This window comes from Cynocephalus volans, chromosome 10 (genome assembly GCF_027409185.1).
Source record: "Cynocephalus volans isolate mCynVol1 chromosome 10, mCynVol1.pri, whole genome shotgun sequence".
In the NCBI taxonomy this organism is placed as follows: domain Eukaryota; kingdom Metazoa; phylum Chordata; class Mammalia; order Dermoptera; family Cynocephalidae; genus Cynocephalus; species Cynocephalus volans.
Genome location: NC_084469.1, coordinates 97,574,089 through 97,593,078, shown reverse-complemented (window position 1 = coordinate 97,593,078; position 18,990 = coordinate 97,574,089). Strand labels below are relative to the sequence as shown.

At 56.6% G+C, this 18,990-nt stretch overlaps 3 protein-coding genes across 3 annotated transcripts in view; 2 read left to right on the top strand and 1 right to left on the bottom strand.

Annotated features, from left to right (window-relative positions):
* DUS3L (dihydrouridine synthase 3 like) lies at positions 1-5,391 on the top strand. Its single transcript, XM_063112453.1, has 13 exons — positions 1-85; positions 812-1,100; positions 1,414-1,938; positions 2,437-2,478; positions 2,624-2,776; positions 3,067-3,183; positions 3,429-3,494; positions 3,582-3,692; positions 3,921-4,017; positions 4,183-4,258; positions 4,792-4,980; positions 5,057-5,185; positions 5,271-5,391. The coding sequence occupies exons 1-13, from the start codon at positions 3-5 to the stop codon at positions 5,341-5,343; spliced, it is 1,950 nt and encodes a 649-aa protein (XP_062968523.1). The 5' UTR covers positions 1-2; the 3' UTR covers positions 5,344-5,391.
* A 563-nt stretch (positions 5,392-5,954) lies between these two features.
* PRR22 (proline rich 22) lies at positions 5,955-7,823 on the top strand. The gene is made up of 3 exons (XM_063109972.1): positions 5,955-6,084; positions 6,167-6,229; positions 6,673-7,823. Exons 1-3 carry the CDS (start codon positions 5,955-5,957, stop codon positions 7,821-7,823), a joined length of 1,344 nt encoding a protein of 447 aa, XP_062966042.1.
* Positions 7,824-11,141: 3,318 nt separating this feature from the next.
* Positions 11,142-18,990, bottom strand: part of CATSPERD (cation channel sperm associated auxiliary subunit delta) — a 60,539-nt gene continuing 52,690 nt past the window's right edge. The window contains exons 20-22 of the mRNA XM_063109971.1: positions 18,050-18,233; positions 12,424-12,581; positions 11,142-11,379 (exon numbers count right to left, since the gene is read on the bottom strand). Coding sequence (XP_062966041.1) covers positions 11,142-11,379; positions 12,424-12,581; positions 18,050-18,233 — 580 coding nt within the window. The remainder of the gene's footprint in view (positions 11,380-12,423; positions 12,582-18,049; positions 18,234-18,990) is intronic.

The following is an 18,990-nucleotide window of genomic DNA, read 5'->3' as shown; positions in this document are numbered from 1 at the left end:
CGATGGCGGAGGGACCGGCGGAGGCCCCAGCAGAAAGTGGCGGTGGTGGTGATTTGGAACGTGGGGTGGCTCCCATTAAACCTCAGTGAGTCGCCGGGGCAGGGAGAAACTTCATGGGGCCTTCCCGGCATCCGTAGCACGGCCCGAGCGGTGCATGCCGGGAGATGGGCTACGGTCCAGGAGGAGAAGCTCGCCGGCTCTTCAGTCCGGGCCGTTTTTCCGCTCGCTGTGGGGGGCGTCATCGGTGGTACCTGAGATCGTGCACATTGGAAGCTGTCACATGCGAGAAGGACGCCACGTGCATGCTGGGGCAGGCGGGGGTTTGAGGCGAGGCCCGCGGTGCATACTGGGGACTGTAGTCCCTGCGTGTGGCGGGAATGGCGCATGCGCACCTCTAGATGCAGTTACTGGTTGGGACTTGAGCGGGCACCGCGGAGCATACTGGGGCCTGCGGTGCTTGAAGGGTCGAAGGGTGTTGTGGGAAGTGTGGCGGCTGTGGGTCCCGCTGCAAGGCATGCTGGGACTTGTAGTTTCTTCTCGCACAACGTGGTCGGGGATGCTTATGCCTGATAACCTATAGTTTAGCGCAACACTCTGAGCATCGGGGATCCAAGGACAAAATAGGTCCTTCCTATAGCCTTGAGGTGCTGCCGGGCTGGGAGCTGGCCGGCTCTAAGTGAGACCTCGTCAGCAGAGGCATTTAAGCAGCAGCAAGTGTTCTCAGTCTCCTTACCCCAGCGTTTATTGAGGGTGAGCTCAGAGGAGGGATCCCCTGCAAAAGCCCTCCTTTCTTCTCCCTCTCTGCTGGCAGATACCGCACCACCAAAGAGCAGTTTCACGAATTCCTGGAAGCCAAAGGGCAGGAGAAGGCTTGCCGGGAAACCGAGGCAGAAGACCGTGTTGGCAATGACCTGGCTGAGCCTGAGGCCAAGCGGATCCGACTGGAGGATGGGCAGCGGGAGGACGGACAGACGGAGAAGGCAGCTGAGCACGGAGAGCAGCCACAGGCTCAGAAGAGGGCTCGGGGCCAGAACAAGAGCCGGCCCCATATGAAGCCCTTGCACGACGACAAGAACAGGCTCTGCCCCTCTCTGATCCAGGTGAGCATGGCCACATGGGGGTTGCTGCTGGGGCAGGCAGGAGCTGGTTCTGTCTTTGGCATTTGGTAAATGCCATTAGAAAGTCCCAGGGGCCTTCAGTCTGAGCTTCTCTGCTCCCATTCCATCCTCATCATCCTCCTGATGTTATGACGTGCTATTGTTTTCATTTTATAGATGAAGCAACTGAGGCACGGTGAGGTTACTGACTTGCCCCAGGACACCAGCCAGGAGGGGGGATTCGGGATTCAAGCCCAGGCTGCCTGGCAGCCCCAGCATCCCTGTCGTCCCTTGTTCCTTCCCTGTTCCCCTGCAGGAGTCGACTGCTAAGTGTTTCTTTGGTGACCGCTGCCGCTTCCTGCACGATGTGGGCCGCTACCTGGAGACCAAGCCAGCTGACCTGGGCCCCCGCTGTGTGCTATTCGAGACCTTCGGCAGGTGTCCCTATGGGGTGACCTGCCGCTTTGCCGGGGCCCATTTGGGACCTGAGGGCCAGAACCTGGTGCAGGAGGAGTTGGCGGCCCTCTGGGACCACCCCCTGCCCGTCCGCAATGGCCTGGATAAGTCACTGCAGCAGCAGCTGCGGAAACGCAAGATCCGCTTCGAGCGAGCCGAGCAGGCCCTGTTCCAGCTAAGCAAGGACCAGCCGCCAGGCCCCACACCTGTTGCTGCTGTCCCCAAGGTCCCAGTGGCTGAAGGTGCTCCGGGGCAGAACGACTGTGATGCCCAGCAGGACCCTGCGGGGCCAGGTGCTGACACCCCTCCTAGCAGTCCCGGGCGGACCTGCGGGCCCCTGACTGATGAGGACATAGTCAGGCTACGGCCCTGTGAGAAGAAGCAGGTACGTGTTGAAGACAGTGCTAGTAGTGGACCTGTTCCTCCAGCAGCTGGTCACCAGCCACGTCCACATTCCTGGTTTAGACACCTGGAGATCAGAGTCTGTGCTCTTGGGGAGCTCCCAGCTGAAACTCCCTCCTTGTATGCTCTGGACCCAGCCCTCAAAGAGCCCCATCTGGGGAACAGAAATAGTTGGACACATACTCTCAGTCCCAGAAAGTCAGGGCGAGGGCAGAGGAGGATGGTGTGCAAGGCTTCCTGGAAGAGGGGGCATTGGAAGTAGGGTTTTGATGGTTGAATAGAAGTTCTTCAATGGGAGGAAATGGGAAAAGAACATTCCTTGTAAAGGGATTGGTTGGTGTGTGCCGAGGTCCAGGGGTGAAAAGGCTGCAGCCCAGTAGGGGCAGGGCAGAGCATGTTCTAGACTGCGGGGACAGGGAGGCCCAAGAGGCCTCGGAAGCTGGCTGGGGGATCGAGCCTCACGTGTTTTCTTTCCCTTCAGCTGGACATCCGTGGCAAACTGTACCTGGCCCCCCTCACCACGGTAGGCCCTGGCAGAGGTGGCAGCATGGTCTCTCCCCCAGTGCCCACTGTCTGTTTCCACTGGCTGGGACTCAGGGCTGGGGTGGGTGTCCGGGATCCCTGCCCACCATACCCTCACATGTGTGCTTGTGCCCCACCACCTCTAGTGTGGGAACCTGCCCTTCCGGCGGATCTGTAAGCGCTTCGGGGCGGATGTGACGTGCGGGGAGATGGCCGTCTGCACCAACCTGCTGCAGGGCCAGATGTCCGAGTGGGCTCTGCTCAAACGCCACCAATGTGAGGACATCTTCGGCGTTCAGGTCGGTGCCTACCCCAAGGAGCCCTTGGCTGCCTTGTTTAGGAGCCAGGATCTGGGTCTGTCTTGGTCACTTCCCCCACTGTTCTAGTCTCAGCCACGGGGCAGGGATGATGGCCTGATCCACCTCTCAGAGCTGATGGTGTTCTTGGCGGGGGATGGGGTCTCATAGATGGACGTCAGTTCCGTCCAGGGAGGTGCAGGAGAGGAGGCTCGAAGACCCCCAGTGGGCAATGAATAGCCCAGCGGGAATGGTGTGGACCTGCCCCCACCCCTGCTCTGTCCCCACCACAGCTGGAAGGCGCCTTCCCCGACACCATGACCAAGTGCGCTGAGCTACTGAATCGTACCATCGAGGTGGACTTCGTGGACATCAATGTCGGCTGCCCCATCGACCTCGTGTACAGAAAGGTAGTGGACATCCACCTTGGGCTCCAGCCTCACTCCCACCTCTGGCAGGCTCATGCCTCGGTTTCCCACCTGGACAGTGAGGGTGCTGAGCCAGCCAGCGATGTGGGCGGTAGGGGTTTGGGCACCTGTGTGTCCCCGGAGCATTTGCATTTCCTCTGGGTCACTGTCTCCTGGTGGAGACCATGGCTGCAGAGCAGGGGGCCCAGCCCGAGTCCCACCTCGCTCTAGGTGCTTGTCTCTCTCAGGGTGGGGGCTGTGCCCTCATGAATCGCACCACCAAGTTCCAGCAGATCGTCCGCGGCATGAGCCAGGTATGCCCAGCAACATTCCTGCATTCTGCCCAACCCGACCCTGGGCCCTGCTGACCACCCCTCCCACTGTCCCCACTGTCCCCACAGGTGCTGGACGTGCCGCTGACCGTAAAGATCCGGACAGGTGTCCAGGAGCGTGTGAACCTGGCACACCGCCTCCTGCCCGGGCTGCGGGACTGGGGCGCAGCCCTCGTCACGGTGGGTCTTGGGGCACTGTGGGCATCGGGGCCTTGGGGACGCCCCAGCGTCCCTTGCTAACAGCCTGTCTCTTCCTGTTCCTCCCTCTTCACCTCTGCCCCTCTCTCCATCTCTGTGTCATCTGTCTCTGGGTCTCTCTCCGGCCCTCTCTCAGCCTGTCTCTCTCGGTCCCTTTCTCTCTGCATCTCAATCTCTGCATCCCTCCCTGGGTGGCGGCTTCTCCCCCAGCTCCACGGCCGCTCGCGGGAGCAGCGCTACACCAAGCTGGCCGACTGGCAGTACATCGAGCAGTGCGTGAAGGCTGCCAGCCCCATGCCCCTGTTCGGTGGGTGCCCTGCGAAGCCACCACCCCGTCCTCCTGCTGCCCAAGGCCACTCTCACGACCTGGCCCACCCCTACTTGGAATCCCCTGCCCTGATGGGGGCTACTGGGTTGGCAAAACTCCCAGAGAGCTGGAGGCTCCCTGAGATCCCAGCCTTTGTCCTCTCAGGAAACGGGGACATCTTGTCATACGAAGACGCCAACCTGGCCATGCAGACTGGTGTCGCCGGGATCATGATTGCCCGGTGAGTGCCCAGTGGGGTGATAGAGGCACAGCTGGAGCCACCCTTGATCACCCCACCTGAAGTGGGGGACAGTGAGGCCTGTTCTACCTGTGACCTCAACAGCAGGGTCCCCGAGCCCCACACACGTGCTTACCCGCCCTGCTCTGTGTTGTGTGCTTTGTGCCGGGCAGGTGGCTCTGCAGGGATGCAGAGAGACAGACGGAGATGTCAGGGGTTGCATCTGGGATGGGGCTGCTGGAGGGGGGATGGAAATCTCCAGAGCTGCAGGCTGAGGGCTCTGATGGTCGTGGGTTGAAGATCTCGGGCTTTTGGGCCGGCTATGAGCTCAGCTGGTTAGAGTGTGGAATTATAACACCAAGGTTAAGGGTTTGGATCCTTGGACCAGCCAGCTGCAAGAAAAAAATATCCTGGGCTTTGAATGGGCGGCCACAGCTTGGAGGCTCAGGCCTGTAGGTCTTTGGGTCTGGGCTCCGGCTGGGAAAGTGGAGGCCACTCAATCCCGTGGCTGGCCCGTCGACCCGCCCGCCCCGCAGTGGCGCCCTGCTGAAGCCGTGGCTGTTCACGGAGATCAAGGAGCAGCGGCACTGGGACATCTCATCATCTGAGCGCCTGGACATCCTGCAGGACTTCACCAACTACGGCCTGGAGCACTGGGGCTCCGACACTCAGGGCGTGGAGAAGACGCGGCGCTTCCTGCTCGAGTGGCTCTCCTTCCTGTGCAGGTGGGCGCCGGGGTCATCGAGGTGGCCAGTGCGTGGGCCGGAGCTGGCCAGAGAGGGCTCAACTCTGTCCCCGCAGGTACGTGCCTGTGGGCCTCCTGGAGCGTCTGCCACAGAGGATCAACGAGCGGCCACCCTACTACCTGGGCCGTGACTACCTGGAGACGCTGATGGCCAGCCCAAAGGCCACTGACTGGATCCGCATCAGGTTCCTGCGCAGGCCGGGGGTGGGGGGCCTGCAGAGCGGGAGTGGCCCAGGCCCCAGGCCTGACCCCTGCCCGCCCTCCCCACAGCGAGATGCTCCTCGGACCCGTGCCGTCCAACTTCGTCTTCCTGCCCAAGCACAAGGCCAATGCGTACAAGTAGCTTCAGGGACCATGGCGGGGCCGCCTTCGCAGGGTCCCCCAGTGCATGGAGAACACAATAAATTTTATTCTTTTAAAATCCAGGACTTTCTGTAACCTTGAGGCTGCCCCTTCCTGTTCCTTTCCTGGAGCTCATCCTCGACTTTTCCCCGGCCTCAGCAACTCCCTGTTTGCTCATTCATTCACCAAACCTCCCAGCCACCCGTGGCTCCAGCCCTGGACTGCGTACTGCTCTTGCCCAGGGAGGCCTTGACCATGAAGAAGCCACTGAGATGCAAGAGGGGTGGGGGCTGAGCGTTTGTGGGTGTGATCCGGGCAGCCTGCCTGGAGGAGGGGGCCTCGAAGCTGTTGGGCAAGTGTTGCTGGAAGAGGCAAAAGGCGGGGGACCTGGCCCAGTGTCTGCCCACCCTTGGTGATGCCCGTCTCTGGCTGCCTCCTGCCTACCTCCCACCCCGGAATCCTGACCAGTGGGCAGGCCGCAGCCTGGAACCCGCTGCCCGGGGTAACCTTGCAAACAGAACCCCAGGGACTCTGAGCCTGTTGTCTGGTGGGCCACCTGTGCTCCCACCTGCTGCCCTCCTGACCTGCCCCAGCTGGCCCCTCAGCTTCCCCATGCAGCACCCCAAACCCTTCTATGCACCTGCAGCTCCCCAAGAAGGCTTCAGCCCCCAAGGCCTGGAGGGTGCCGGCGGCCCTGGCAACCAGCCTGCGCCCCCCTGCGCTGAGCCTCTCCCCACTGTGGGTATGCGTTGGGGGCAGGTTGGGGCCCAGGGCTCCTGCCCAGCAGCCTCAGGGCCACACCCACTGGGCACCTTTGTCCACAGGCTCCTCAAACCTCTATCACCCCCCAAACCTGGAGAAAGAGGTGTTTCCGACCCCTCCAGCAGGTACTGGCCTCCCCCCGGACCTTCACCACGAGCCATTAGTGGGTTTGAGAGGGTGGGGCCCATCTTGCCTGCCCCCATCCTTAGATGGGACCTCAAAGACAAGGCCCAGGGTCCCTGTCCCCCAAATGAGCCCCAAGGATGAGGCCTGTGTCCCCCTTTCCCCAAATGAGTCCCCAGAGATAAGACTTGTGTCACCTGTCCTGTAAACGGATCCCCTGAAGTAGGGCCGATGTCTCCTGTCCCCCCAGATGGGTCACCAAAGGCAATACCTATGTCCCCCATTCCCTAGATGGGTCCCCCAAAACAATGCTGTCTCATCCCCCAAAGGTGTCCCCAAAGGCAAGGGCCAAGTCCCCCTTCCCCAGTCGGGCCCCCTGCTATGGACACTGCCTCCCTGGGGGGCAGTGGCCGGGAGCTGCTCTCAGGCCCCCCCTGGCCTGCAGGTTTCCAGATGGCCCCCTGCGGGTGCTTCTTCGACCCCCGTATCTACCGAATCGAGTGGGTCACCACCGACTTTGGCCAGTCATCCCTGTACAAGCTGGTGGCAGCAGGCAGTGGAGGACCGGCAGGAGCGCCGGCGGGGGGCCCTGGCTCACCAGGCAGCTACCTCCCGGAGCCCCAGCACTACCTCACGGCCCCAGCGGCACCCCTGCCATCGCCGGTGTATCCCCACTACCAGCCGGTGCCGGGGGGACCCCAGTACCTCGTGCCCTACTTCCCGCTTGAGGGGTCTGCGCCCGAGGCCCTGGGCTTTGTGGGGGATGGGGGGACCCCCGCATTCATGGAGCTGCCCCCGCCCCTGCTCAAGGAGGGCCTGGCCCCCCCACCGCCACCCCCCCCCAAGGAGAACAAGCTGCTCCCGCTTCTCATCACGCTGCCTGCCGAGCCTGCACTGCCCACTGGTACCTACGGCCACCTCAAAGGCCACCTCAGCCAGTTCCCTGGGTCCGAGGTGGCTGCGAGGCCCATCGAACCCCCGGCCTTCCCCACCAAGGAGCTACAGGGCGGCATGGCTGGGCCTGGCTCGCTGTACCCACTGGGCCCCGGCGAGGCTAAGGTGGCCGAGGCCGAGGAGGTGGCCCCTCCAGGGGCAGGTGAAGCCAAGGCCCCCGAGGTGGCTAGAGCCTTCGTGCTGCCAGACAAGGTGCTGCTGGAGGACGCTATGAAGCTGTTCGATTGCCTGCTGGGTAGCGCCGAACCTGAGGAGTCCCCGCTAAAGGCCCCTGGGTCAGTCCTGCCCAACGGTGGTGGTGGCGGCAGTAGCAACGACTCGACCAGCGACATCCGCTTGCTGCACCTGCCCGACGAGCTGCTGTCCTTCGACTACAATGTGCCCGAGATCCTGGAGACCGTGTCCAACATGGACTACTTTTTCAACTTCAAGGCCCTGGATGAGGAGCCGCCACCCCACCTGGGGCCCCCTGTCGTGGACACCGTGGTCCCCGTCCTGCGCTCTGACCCACCCTGCAGGAAAAAGGCTGGTGCCTCGTCCTCCAAGAAGGGGAAGGCGGGAGGCAAGGGCAAGCAGGCCACAGGCCTGGCCAGCAATGTCGCCTTGCGGTCGAGGCAGGACCCGGGAGCTGCTCCCCATTAAAACAGATTTGATCTCTGAGCTCGGTGTTAGTTCAGCGGCCTATGGCCTGGGGACAGTGGGCTGGGTGTGGACACCTATCCCCTCGCCATGTCAGCCAGTGGACAGGCAAGGCTGTGTCCTGGGCCATGTGGGAGGCTTCCAGAGCCGAGTGGGGGAGTCCTGGAATCACAAGGGATTCTAAACCCCTTGCTCCCCAGAAAATCAGAGTCGGTGGCAGGGCTGGGGGGCTTTTGGGAAGGTGGGGAGCTGCCACCCAGACTCCTGCATTGTAAGGATTTTACCCCTGTATTTGGTGGGGAAAATTAAGGCTGCCCAGAGAGGGGCAGGAACTTGCCTGGAGACACACAGCAAGCAGGGCAGGTCCTGGGGAGTGGCTCTCCGCTCCCGAGGACACCCCTCTGGGAGAGGACCCTCCTGGCCTGCTCCTCCCCTGTAGAGGAGGAACGGGAGCCCTCCTGCCCCGGCCCTGGGCTGAGTCTCCTGGGCTTTTATTTCTGGGCCCTTAGGGGAGGCCTGCCTGGAATCGAGGAGGCAGATGGGGAGTTTGCAGGACTAAGTCATAGCTGAGGCCACTGGTGGCTCCTCTGCTGGGCACCATGCCACCTGCCATATATGGCTCCCCTTCTTGAAACTCCTCAAACCCTTATTCAAAAGCTCAGGGATGTGGAGACAGCGTCTCCAGGCCCCGCAGCTGCTGCCACGTGAACATAAATGCAGAGAGAGGGTCCCTGAGCACACGTCAGCCAGGTAATTCTCTTTTTGGCAGTTGGCCAGTACAGTGATCCAAACCCTTGACCTTGGTGTTAGAACACTGCACTCACCACTGAGCTAACCGACCAGCCTATATACATATTTTTAATGTATCTAATGTATATACGTACTATCTACATATGTGTCTATCTACACTATGTCTATACACATGTTGATGTTATCTAAATATATACATGTATACATGTGCATTATATACACAAGCATGTCTATATACACGTTTAGATAACATATACATTCTATACTTGTGTGGATATATCTATACATGCACATATGTGTATACATATGTAGGCATATGTAATAAACATTATTATATACACGTGTATAAACGTGTACATGTAAAATCTAGACTTCCAAACTTTTATTCATGTGCATGTGTGTGTTCATATGTATATATGTTGTGGTTTTTAAAAACCAGCATGGAGGGCTGGACGGTTAGTTCTATTGATTACAGTGTGGTGCTGTAACACCAAGGTTAAGGGTTCAATCCCTGCACCAGCCAGCTGCCAGGGGGGAATAAAAATCTACAGGAAGAATGAACAATTTCAAGTCAGAAGAAGAGAGAATTTAACAGTCAAATGTGTTCTGTCCCATTGAATAAATGTTAAAGGGACAGTGGGAGACCAAACAAAGTGACTTTTGATTACTCCCCACTCAAGTTGAGCTTGTCCCACTTAACAAGGATCAGAGGCAAAGTGAGACTACCTCTTGGAGCAACTCAGGCAGCTGGACTAGTGGAGTGAAACCAGCACTTCTCAGGCTCTGTTGGCCAGAGGGGCTGTCCAGCAAGGAGCTAGCTGGTGGGGGAAGGCAGGACACTGGAGTCGGGGCTTGGGGAGGAGACGGAGGCTCACTCACAGGGCTGGGTGGGAGGGTGACTTGCACAACCTTAGAGGAAATATAGTCGACTTCATCATTCGTGCATTCTGTATTTGCCAATTTGCCTGCTTGCTAAAATTTCTCTGTAACCCACAAATCAATATTCATGGGGCTTTCTCAGGAATTCACACATGTGTGGAGTGGTGACAGATGCAAGTCACTGATGCACACATTCCCAGCTGGCCGTGCTCCGCGTTCTTGTTTAAGCTGTGGGACTGTGAACAGGTACCTCAGGCACGGCCAGTGCTGGGCTGTGTTTTCCGCAATTTTGTGCTTTTTGTTGCTAATTTTTTTTTCCTTAAAAGATGACCGGTAAGGGGATCTTAACCCTTGACTTGGTGTTGTCAGCACCACGCTCTCCCAAGTGAGCTAACGGGCCATCCCTATATAGGGATCCGAACCCATGGCCTTGGTGTTATCAGCATTGCACTCTCCCGAGTGAGCCATGGGCCAACCCTTTGTTGTTGGTAATTTCGCTGTTGGAAGTGCCCCCAAATGCAGTGCTGAAGTGCTGTCTAGTGTTCCTAAGCGCTAGAAGGCTGTCATGTGCCTCATGGAGAACATGTGTGTGCCGCAGAGGCTTCATTCAGGCGCAAGTGTGAGCGCCGTTGGCCGTGAGTTCACGTTAGTGGTTCAACAATGTGTATTAAAACAGGTGTCTTTAAACAGAAATGCACATAACACAAGCTTATGTGTTGATCATTTGATGAAGATATTGTGACCAGAGGCTTGCAGGAACCTAACCTGGTATTTCCCCTAGGAGCACAGGTTCAGTATTTGCTCATTTGGTGTTTGCAGTGACTTTATAGACCAGAACTAGCATGAATAGTGAGACTTGACTGTCTCCACCCCATTCTGTTGTCCAGGGTGACAGAGGCAAGGGGCTGGCTGAGGTAAGCGGCTGACAAACTGCGGTTTTAAAATGTAGTGAGGATTTGTTGTTTTGCTTTGTTTTGGCTGCCGGCTGGTACAGAGATTGAACCCTGGAGGGATTCATTTTGTTTTAATCAGGCCTGACATGGATGATGACTTGGAGACAACTGCCTTTGAAAGGGGAGTTTATTACTCACAGTTCCCAAGAAGGGGGGGGGTGCCATGCCATGCCACACTACTGTCCACACGGAGAAGCACCAGGGTCTGTGAGGAGGTGGAGGGAATGAAGGGAAAACATGGACAGGAGCCTTTACTGTGGTTTTTGCCAGAAAGGCAAGGCAAAGCAGGGTAAGCCAACTTTGGAGTGACTAGTTTGAATATCAAGGCTCTGGGCTCTAGAGGCTATCTGTCCCTGGTCATTGGGTACCTGGGGACTATCAAAGGTACACTTAGGGCCGACCTGTGGCTCACTGGGTGAGTGTGGTGCTGACAACACCAAGTCAAGGGGTTAAGATCCCCTTACCGGTCATCTTTAAAAAAAAAAAAAAGGTACACTTGCCCGGGAGGAGCCATTTGCTGTCTTTAAGAAATAGCTCCCCCAAGGCCCCAAGATGTCAAAGCATCATAAAATGTAAGGGGGAAACACCATGGTGAGTACACATTGCTTCCTGCTTTGTACAGAACACTTTATCTGAAGACAACGGTCCAGACCCCGCTGCTGGGCCTCAGTGGTCAGCTCTGCCTCTGCGAAGCACCTGCGGGTCTCCTGGGGTTCTCGGCCCCCTACCCTATGGGTGTTCAGCTCCTGCCCCGGTGGCACCTGCACAGCTTTTTGCAGCCCCAGCACAGGTCACTCCAGAACGTCTTGATCCTGCGGCCCCGCTCGGTGCGCAGAAAGTTGGGGATCGTGTAGGCCAGCCACACGGACAGCAGGGTGCTTGTCACCAGCAGGAAGATGGTGAACTGGGGAGGGACGATGGGCAGCGGGTAGGCCCCATAGACGTAGATGCTGAAGACAGTCGACAGGTGACAGTAGCTGCAGGCAGGCGGGCAGAGGATGCTGGGCACCACCTTCAGCAGCCCCAACCCGCCCTGCATAGCAAACGTGTTCAGAACCACAGGGAGGACAGCTGGCCAGGGGGCAGTGACCAGAGGCAGCATGTCCCATTTACATCTGCTTCACCTTCAGCAAAATCGGTTCTCAGTCTGCTGTCCTTTCTGTGCAGCTGTCACAAGGGTCCCCGCCCCCCATGCCCAGACTCAGTCTAGAAAGGACAGAAGGGGCAGTGAGGTGGGACATGACAAGGGGCCATGGGCGTCCGCGACATGGCAGCAAATGACAGGGAGAAAGGATGTTCCAGAAAGACAGCTACCCCCAGTGGGGGACAGAATGTGGGACTCATCCCCTCTCTCCCCTGGATAGCCCCACCGCAGGGTCTGTGGCCCTCCCAGAGCTGTGCCCTTGGTCCAGGGTCTGGGGCCTCCAGGGAAGGCAGGGCCTCTGCATGCTTTTGGGGGATGGACTTTTATCCGCCACAGGGATGAGGACATGGGAAGGGATGCCATCCCTGAGCCCCCTCCCTGCAGATCAACGGGACTTCTGCACATGGCTTCAGGATCCTCCCAGCGCCCGCAGGCAGTAAGCACTTAACAAGCAGCCCTCAGAGCAGAGAGGCCCCTGTGCTGCCTTTGCCGATTCCCAGGGTGTAGAGACTCCCGTGGCTGACTCAGCCAATGGGAACTCAGCTGGCTGGCAAATTTGCTGAGTATCTCTGAGGGAGCTCTCTGGGCCAGTGAGAGCCAGCTCCCAGCACACCCTCCACCAGAGCTGGCAGGAGAGGGTGAGTCCGGTCCAGGAGGGTGGGGACCTGGTTGCTGGTCCCTGTGGTTCCCTAGCACCCGGTGTGGACTCTGAAATAAGCGTTCATTTAACGAGTGGACAGATGCCACCCGAAACTTAAGATGTCACTCTTCTCAGGGACAGTCTGGGCTGTTGGGGGAACTTGGCTTTAGGGAGAAAAGTGTGTCCCCTGCACACGTGCGACCTGCCCCCAGGGGAGCCCCAGGTGCCCCCGCTGACCTGTAATACGGATCCACGATGGAAAGGAAGAAGATGTAGATTCCGTTCCTTTGTTTGAAAATGATCTGGTTTGCTGTTGGGCCACCCAAGATCTGATACTCGACATTGGGCCACTGCAGGGGAGCATTGCTGTTGGGATCGTGGCAGCTCATGTAGTTCTGGGGAGGGGGACACAGGCGTGCCCTTGGGCTCTGGGGGTTGGGGAGGGGGCCCAGGCCCTCCAACCTTCCCTGCTGAGGCTCTCCACCGCATACACAGCCCACCTGGCCCACCTGGGGGCCCAGGGCCGAGGGTCCACGGGGTGGGCAGGTCTGTGATCCCTGCGGGGGAGACTATGGAGGGCTGCCCGCTTCCATCCCACCCCCCTCCTTCCGGGCCATCCTGGGTGTCGGAGGCCAAGGCTTAATAACGCTGCTTGCCAGACTCGGGTTGAATTGTGTCCCCCCAAAATCCAATGTTCAACTCCTAACCCCCTGGACCTCAGAAGATGAGCCTTATTGGGAAATAGGATCTTTGCAGACGTAATCAAGTTAAGATGATGTCATTGGGGTGGGCCCTAAGCTATGACAGGTGTCCTTATAAAAGAGGAAATGGGACACAGACATGCACACGGGGAGAACACTGTGTGAAGATGGAGGCAGATGTGGGGCGATGCTTCTACAAGCCGGGGAGTACCGGGATTGTCAGCAGCCCCCAGAGGCGGGGGACAGGCCTGGGGTGGATTCTCCCTCAGCCTCAGAAAGAACCAGCCCTGCCCTGCCTTGATCTTGGACTTCTAGCCTCCAGAACCGTGAGAAGAAACACTTCCGGTGTTAAGCCACCCAGTGTGGAACCCCTGGTGGACTTGCGTGCCTGGAAAAACTGGAGATGGAGGGGAGCCACCTTCCTGGGGTTTTTCACCAGTACTGTGGCCAAGCAAAGTCCTGGGTGTCCAGAGGCAATTGGTGGGTGGCAGCTGGCCCACCATGTCTTCAGATCCCACGATTTCATTTAAAGGGGGAACGATGTCCTTGACCTCAACAGTCCTGGGTGGCCTTCCGAATCCCCACCTTCCTGCTCTTGGTGGAGGTGGTCAGTGTGAGCCAGCTCCCAACACACCCTCCACCAGAGCTGGCAGGACAGAGTGACTCTGGTCTAGGAGGGTCACTCCTGCTGGCTCCTCTGGCCTGTCCAGCTGTGACTTTACGAGCTCATCATCACAGTAATAACACGCAGACTGTCTGAATCAACTTCATCCCCACTTGACGGGTGAAGAGAGCGGGGCTTAAAAGAGGCAAAGGGATTTTCCTCTGGCCCTGCACAGAGGTGGCCGAGTCCAGGCCAGAATGCATGCTGTCTGCCCTTAACCACGACATCCTGTGCCGCCTCTAGACCTACACTTCGGCCTTCTGTGCTATCTGCCCATGGGCCCAGAAAGGAGGGGGCTGGACTTTTAAACAAGAAAGAAAGGGCTGGCTGGTTAGCTCAGTTGGTTAGAGCATGGTGCTGATAACACCAAGGTCCAGGATTCAGATCCCTGTATCGTCCAGCTGCCAAAAGAGAAAGAGAGAAGGAAAATCTAAAAGCAACAAAGTAAAAAGAAGAATGATCCAACAATATAGAAATAAAGAACTTATGGGCCGGCCTGTGGCTCACTCGGGAGAGTGCGGTGCTGCTAACACCAAGGCCACAGGTTTGGATCCCATATAGGGATGGCCGGTTCGCTCACTGGCTGAGCGTGGTGCTGACAACACCAAGCCAAGGGTTAAGATCCCCTTACCGGCCATCTTTTTTTAAAAAAAAAAAAAAAGAAAAAGAAATAAAGAACTTATTTTGCATGGCATAAGCAAAAACTGAAAGAGAGACGAAGTGGGGGACATATTTGCAAATTATATTGCAAATAAAGGGTCCATCTTGCAAATCTATCGGGAGCTCTTGAACACTGAGAAATCCAAAATCACAATGGAAAAAATGGGCACAGACTGTGAACACACACAATCCATACAACAAAGAAGTGGAAACGGCCCTCGGACACCCAAAGACGCTAAACCTGGTCCACACTAGAAGAACTGCACATGAACACGACACTGAATGGTCATTGCTCCTGTCAGATAGTACACCTGGCTAGTGAGGCTGTGCAGAGACAGGCAGTCAGACACTGTGGTGGGCAGCAGGGTACGACCTCTGGGGGGTGGGTTTGGGGGGCATGTAACAGAATCGCAAATGCATTTCGCCTTTGACCAAGCAATCTTTTTTCTAGAAATTTCCCTGAAGACACAGCTCCACAGTGGGAAGGAATTCATGCAGCATGGATAGAAAGAAAAGACTGGAAATGATCCATTGTCCATCAGGAGGGGAGTGGTTGAAAAATCTTGGCGCACCCACACCGTGGAGGCTACTGAGAAGGAGGGAGCTCTCCATGCCTCCCTCTCTGTGCAGGAACAGAAATTCCCATGCAGAGGTGGAGCGGGGAGGGCCAGATGACCTGCCTGTGACCAATGGAACAAGGCAGAGGGGATGCACTCGAAGTTCTGGGCCCAGGACCTTGGAGGTGTGGAAGCTCTGCTCTCTCGGAACCCAGTGGCCATGCTGTAAGGGAGCCCAAGCTTTCCTGCTGGAGCGGGAGAGACCTTGTGGAGAAGCAAGGTGTCTTGGCTAACAGAAGCCCCAGACACAGGAGAGGCTTTCTTTTCCTGGAGGTCCCAGCTAAATGCTCCTGCATGGGTGGCCCTGGCCAGTGCCACAAAGAGCACATGAGAAACCATGAATCCCACTGAGTTTGAGGGTGTTTGTTTCCTAGTGCTGGGTAATGCAAACAGCTCTCCACTGTACTATTCTTCCGGCTTCTCTGGAGGTTTGAAAGTTCTCCCAATTAAAAAACAAAACTAAAAACCAACCAACCAAACAAACAAAAAAAAACACTGGAGCAGTGTCCACGAGGTGAATGGCCACCCAGACACATGTCACTCATTCCCAAGCCCCCCCCCCACCCCTTCCCTGGGCTGAGGGAATGGAGGGAGAACAGAAACCGTTTCTCCTCAGGACTCAGACTCCTCGATACAAGGACAAGGACAATAGTCACTCCTGCTTGTTGACAAAATTCATGTATCGAAGCCCTAATCCCCACTGGGATGGTATGTGAGATGGGCCTTTTGGAGTAATCTGAGTTAGATGAGGTCATGAGTGTAGGGCCCCTACGATGGGATTAGTGTCCTCACAAGAAGAGGAAGGCAGACCAGGGCTAGGTCACTCTGCCATGTGAGGACACAGTGAGAAGGCTGCTGTCTGAAAGCCAGGAAGAGAGCCCTCCCCAGACACCCACCCTGCCAACCCTGATCTCGGACTTGCAGCCTCCAGAACCATGAGTCTGTTGTTTAAGCCTCCCTGTCTATGGTATTTTGTTAGGGCAGCCTGAGCTAAGACACCTCGAGACTCTGCCTCAATCCTTGTTTCTGTCCTTGTGTTCGAACTCGCAGTCCCTTCTGATCCCATCATTGCCCTGCAGATCCAGCCTCTTCCTTCCCACTAAGCTCCAGCCATGCTGGGTCCTGCATATGCCGCATTCCCAGTGCCTGGGGGGCTGTTCAGTCTGCCACCTCCCTCAAGGATGCCTTCCCTGACCACCCAGCCTAGCTCAGAGGGTCTTGTATGATTGCTAGCACCGTGTGCCTCCCCTCTTGGGCACATACACAGTTATGATTTTAAAACACTTGAAGTGTTGGCGAGGCTGTGGAGAGACTGGAACCCTTGTGCCTTGCTGGCGGGATATAAAATGGTGCAACTTCCTCGGAAAATAGCCTGGAGCTTCCTCAAAAAGTTAGACATGGAGTTACCATATGACTCAGTAGTTCCACTTCTGGGTACATGCCCCAAAGAATCAGAAGCAGGAACTTGAAGAGACGTGCATTACACCCATGTCGAGAGCAGCATTATTCAAAATAGCCAAAAGGTGGAAGAGAGCCAAGTATCTATGGACATGAGCGTATAAACACAGTGTGGTCCATTCACACAATGGGTATCATTCGGCTTTAACAACGAGTGAATCACTGACACGCTAGGGCGTGGATGGACCCTGAGGACATTGTGCTCAGTGAAAGGATGAACACTGTGTGATTCCACTTGTAGGAGGTCCCTAGAGTCATCTGATTCACAGAGACAGAAAGTGGAATGGGGGGTGCCAGGGGCTGGGGAGGGGGATGTGGATTGAGTGTCTAATGGGGACAGAGTTTCAGTTTGGGAAGATGAGAAAGTTCTGGAGATGATGGTGGTGATGGTTGCACAATGTGAATGGGTTTAATGCCGCTGAACTGGACACTTAAAAATAGATAAAATGGTGGGTTTTATGCAATTTAAATTTTTTAACAAATCCTTTCGGGGGGGGAGGACCCAAAAACCCGGAACGCAATAAGATCCTGTGAAATAAAAAAGGAGACCACGTTTAGCCTCAAGACTCTTTTACGTGGGTGTATTTAGCGCCACCTGGTGGTTTTAAGCCGCCGCGTAACGTTCCGTCCAATGACTGCTGTAAATGCAGGAATCGTGCGTGGCTTTAACCTGATAGAAAAAGCTCACGTTCTACAAAATCACTCCCCAGGGCCGATGGAAAAAAAAAAAAAAAAAAAAAAAAAACCGTAATGGGACAATCTCTTAAATGCATGCCCGAATGCGACTTTAAAGGACTGTTCTGATGAGAATGTAAACACGAATAACAGCACAGCCGAAAAAAAAAATCCAGCAATCGCATATGTGTGGCTTTCTCTTTTAAAAAATGATCGAAGCGGTGGCGGCTGCACAGCATTGCTGATTGATTGACTGACTGATTGACCGGCGCTGGCCGTACCGGGAAGCACAGCCTTGTGAATGTGCTGAGCGCTACTGAGTTACCCACTTTAAAATTGTTAGTTGTTGGTAGAGCGCCGTGTTGATAACACCAAGGTCAGGGGTTCGGATCACCGTGCCCGCCAGCCGCCAAAAAAAAAAAAAAAAAGGTTAATTGTATGGCATGTAAATTCCTCCCTGGCTTTGGGAAAAATTAAAATTTTTTTTAAAGTAAAACCAGAAGAAAAAAATAAAGAAAAAAAGACAAATAAGAATAATTTTAAAAAGAAGAGGAAAAGAAAAGAAAAACAAAGAAAAAAGAAAAGTAAAACCGGTAGCAACGACCATAACCAAATGAGAGCTGCGGGCAGGCGGAGGCCGCGGGGCTGAGCCACCCACCGCGGAGGGGCGAGCCCGGGGGTCAGGAGCGGGCGGCGCGCGCCATCTGCTGGCGGCGCTGCGGCGCTGCGCCCGCGCCCTTGGCCTTGACCTTGACCCGCTGTTAGCTGATGCGCTGAGAAGACGCGCCGGTGGACCAGCGCGATTTCTTCCTTATAGGGACATGACGCCCTTATTTGTCAACACTGTACCAACCAACCCGCATCGTAGGAAGGCTCACTGAGAACAGACAGGGGATGTAATCAGTCCCTTGGCTGTGGGTGTTTGGGTGGTTCCAGACTTTTTTGCAGACATCATCCACAAGACCCCGTGAACGCAATGGTGCAGGCGTTTCTGATTGTTTGGCCAACTGGGATCCTCGGGAGAGGTCCCCACGGACTTGGCGCCTTGCCTTCCCGTCCTCGCCCGTGCCCCTGTGCGTAGGCGCTACCTCTCTGTTCCAGAAGAAGCGCTCCCCGCCGCGTCTCGATTCCTCCATCGTGGTCCAGTTCTGCGGCTGCGAGACGCAGAGCGCGGAGCTGGCCGTCAGGGAGTAGGTGTAGGCGACCTGCCCGTACGCCTCCCGCACCACGTACTCGGCTTCCACCACCTCCTGGAAACGACCTTCCCGCCACCTGCGGACACACGCACAGGGCACGACTGCGGGAGGGCGGCCAACCCAGGAGACCTCGGCCGCCGCCGCCCCATTCCTGGGGGCCGGAGAGCGAAGACCCCGGTGCTCTCGGGGACAGGTGGGGTCGGCCCAGGGTATTTTATCCGGGGTGGAGACAGAGTCCTCCCTGAGAAGGGGCCGGATGAGCAGAAGTGGGAAGAAACGGATGTCGTGCTCGGTAGCTGAATAACGTCACAAATGAATAGGCAAACGAACCTGTAAGACCCTCCCCGCCAGCCCCCTGCAAACATAAAAAGGTCTACCTTTAGGGTCGTCAATTAGGTTTTGTGGGTTTTTTAATCCTTATTTTTGGGGTGCATTTTCTATCTCTGTTGCCATGGATGACATGATATAAACTAGGTTGCAGCCGTGTGTGTCGTGTGTGTGTCGCGTGTGTGCCTGTGTCTGTGCGCACGTGCGTGTAGGTGCAGAGGAGCTGCTCCAAAAGAAACAGAATCTTGTTCCAAAGAGAACCCCCAGGTGCTGGAGACACAGCCGTCCCCCAATGCTCGGACTGCCAACACAGCTGTCCACGCAGAAGATCCCTTGGTAGCTTCGCTTCCAGAACCTTCTCCCCTCTACTCTTCAGCCACATGTGCTGATGGCTGCCCCCCTAAGTTGGGCCACTTTTGACACCTCAGATGCCAAGGTTTGCCCCCCACACAGCTGCCAGTCCCTCTCAGGCTTCCCTTGGAACTCCTGAGCCTGTAGCCCTTGAG

Coding starts and splice junctions, on each gene's coding strand:
- DUS3L (XM_063112453.1), top strand. CDS start 3: ATGGCGGAGGGACCGGCGGAGGCCCCAGCAGAAAGTGGCGGTGGTGGT. Junction 86..811: donor GTGGCTCCCATTAAACCTCA/GTGAGTCGCCGG, acceptor CTCTGCTGGCAG/ATACCGCACCACCAAAGAGC. Junction 2,777..3,066: donor AGGACATCTTCGGCGTTCAG/GTCGGTGCCTAC, acceptor TCCCCACCACAG/CTGGAAGGCGCCTTCCCCGA.
- PRR22 (XM_063109972.1), top strand. CDS start 5,955: ATGCAGCACCCCAAACCCTTCTATGCACCTGCAGCTCCCCAAGAAGGC. Junction 6,085..6,166: donor TGAGCCTCTCCCCACTGTGG/GTATGCGTTGGG, acceptor CTTTGTCCACAG/GCTCCTCAAACCTCTATCAC. Junction 6,230..6,672: donor GTTTCCGACCCCTCCAGCAG/GTACTGGCCTCC, acceptor CCTGGCCTGCAG/GTTTCCAGATGGCCCCCTGC.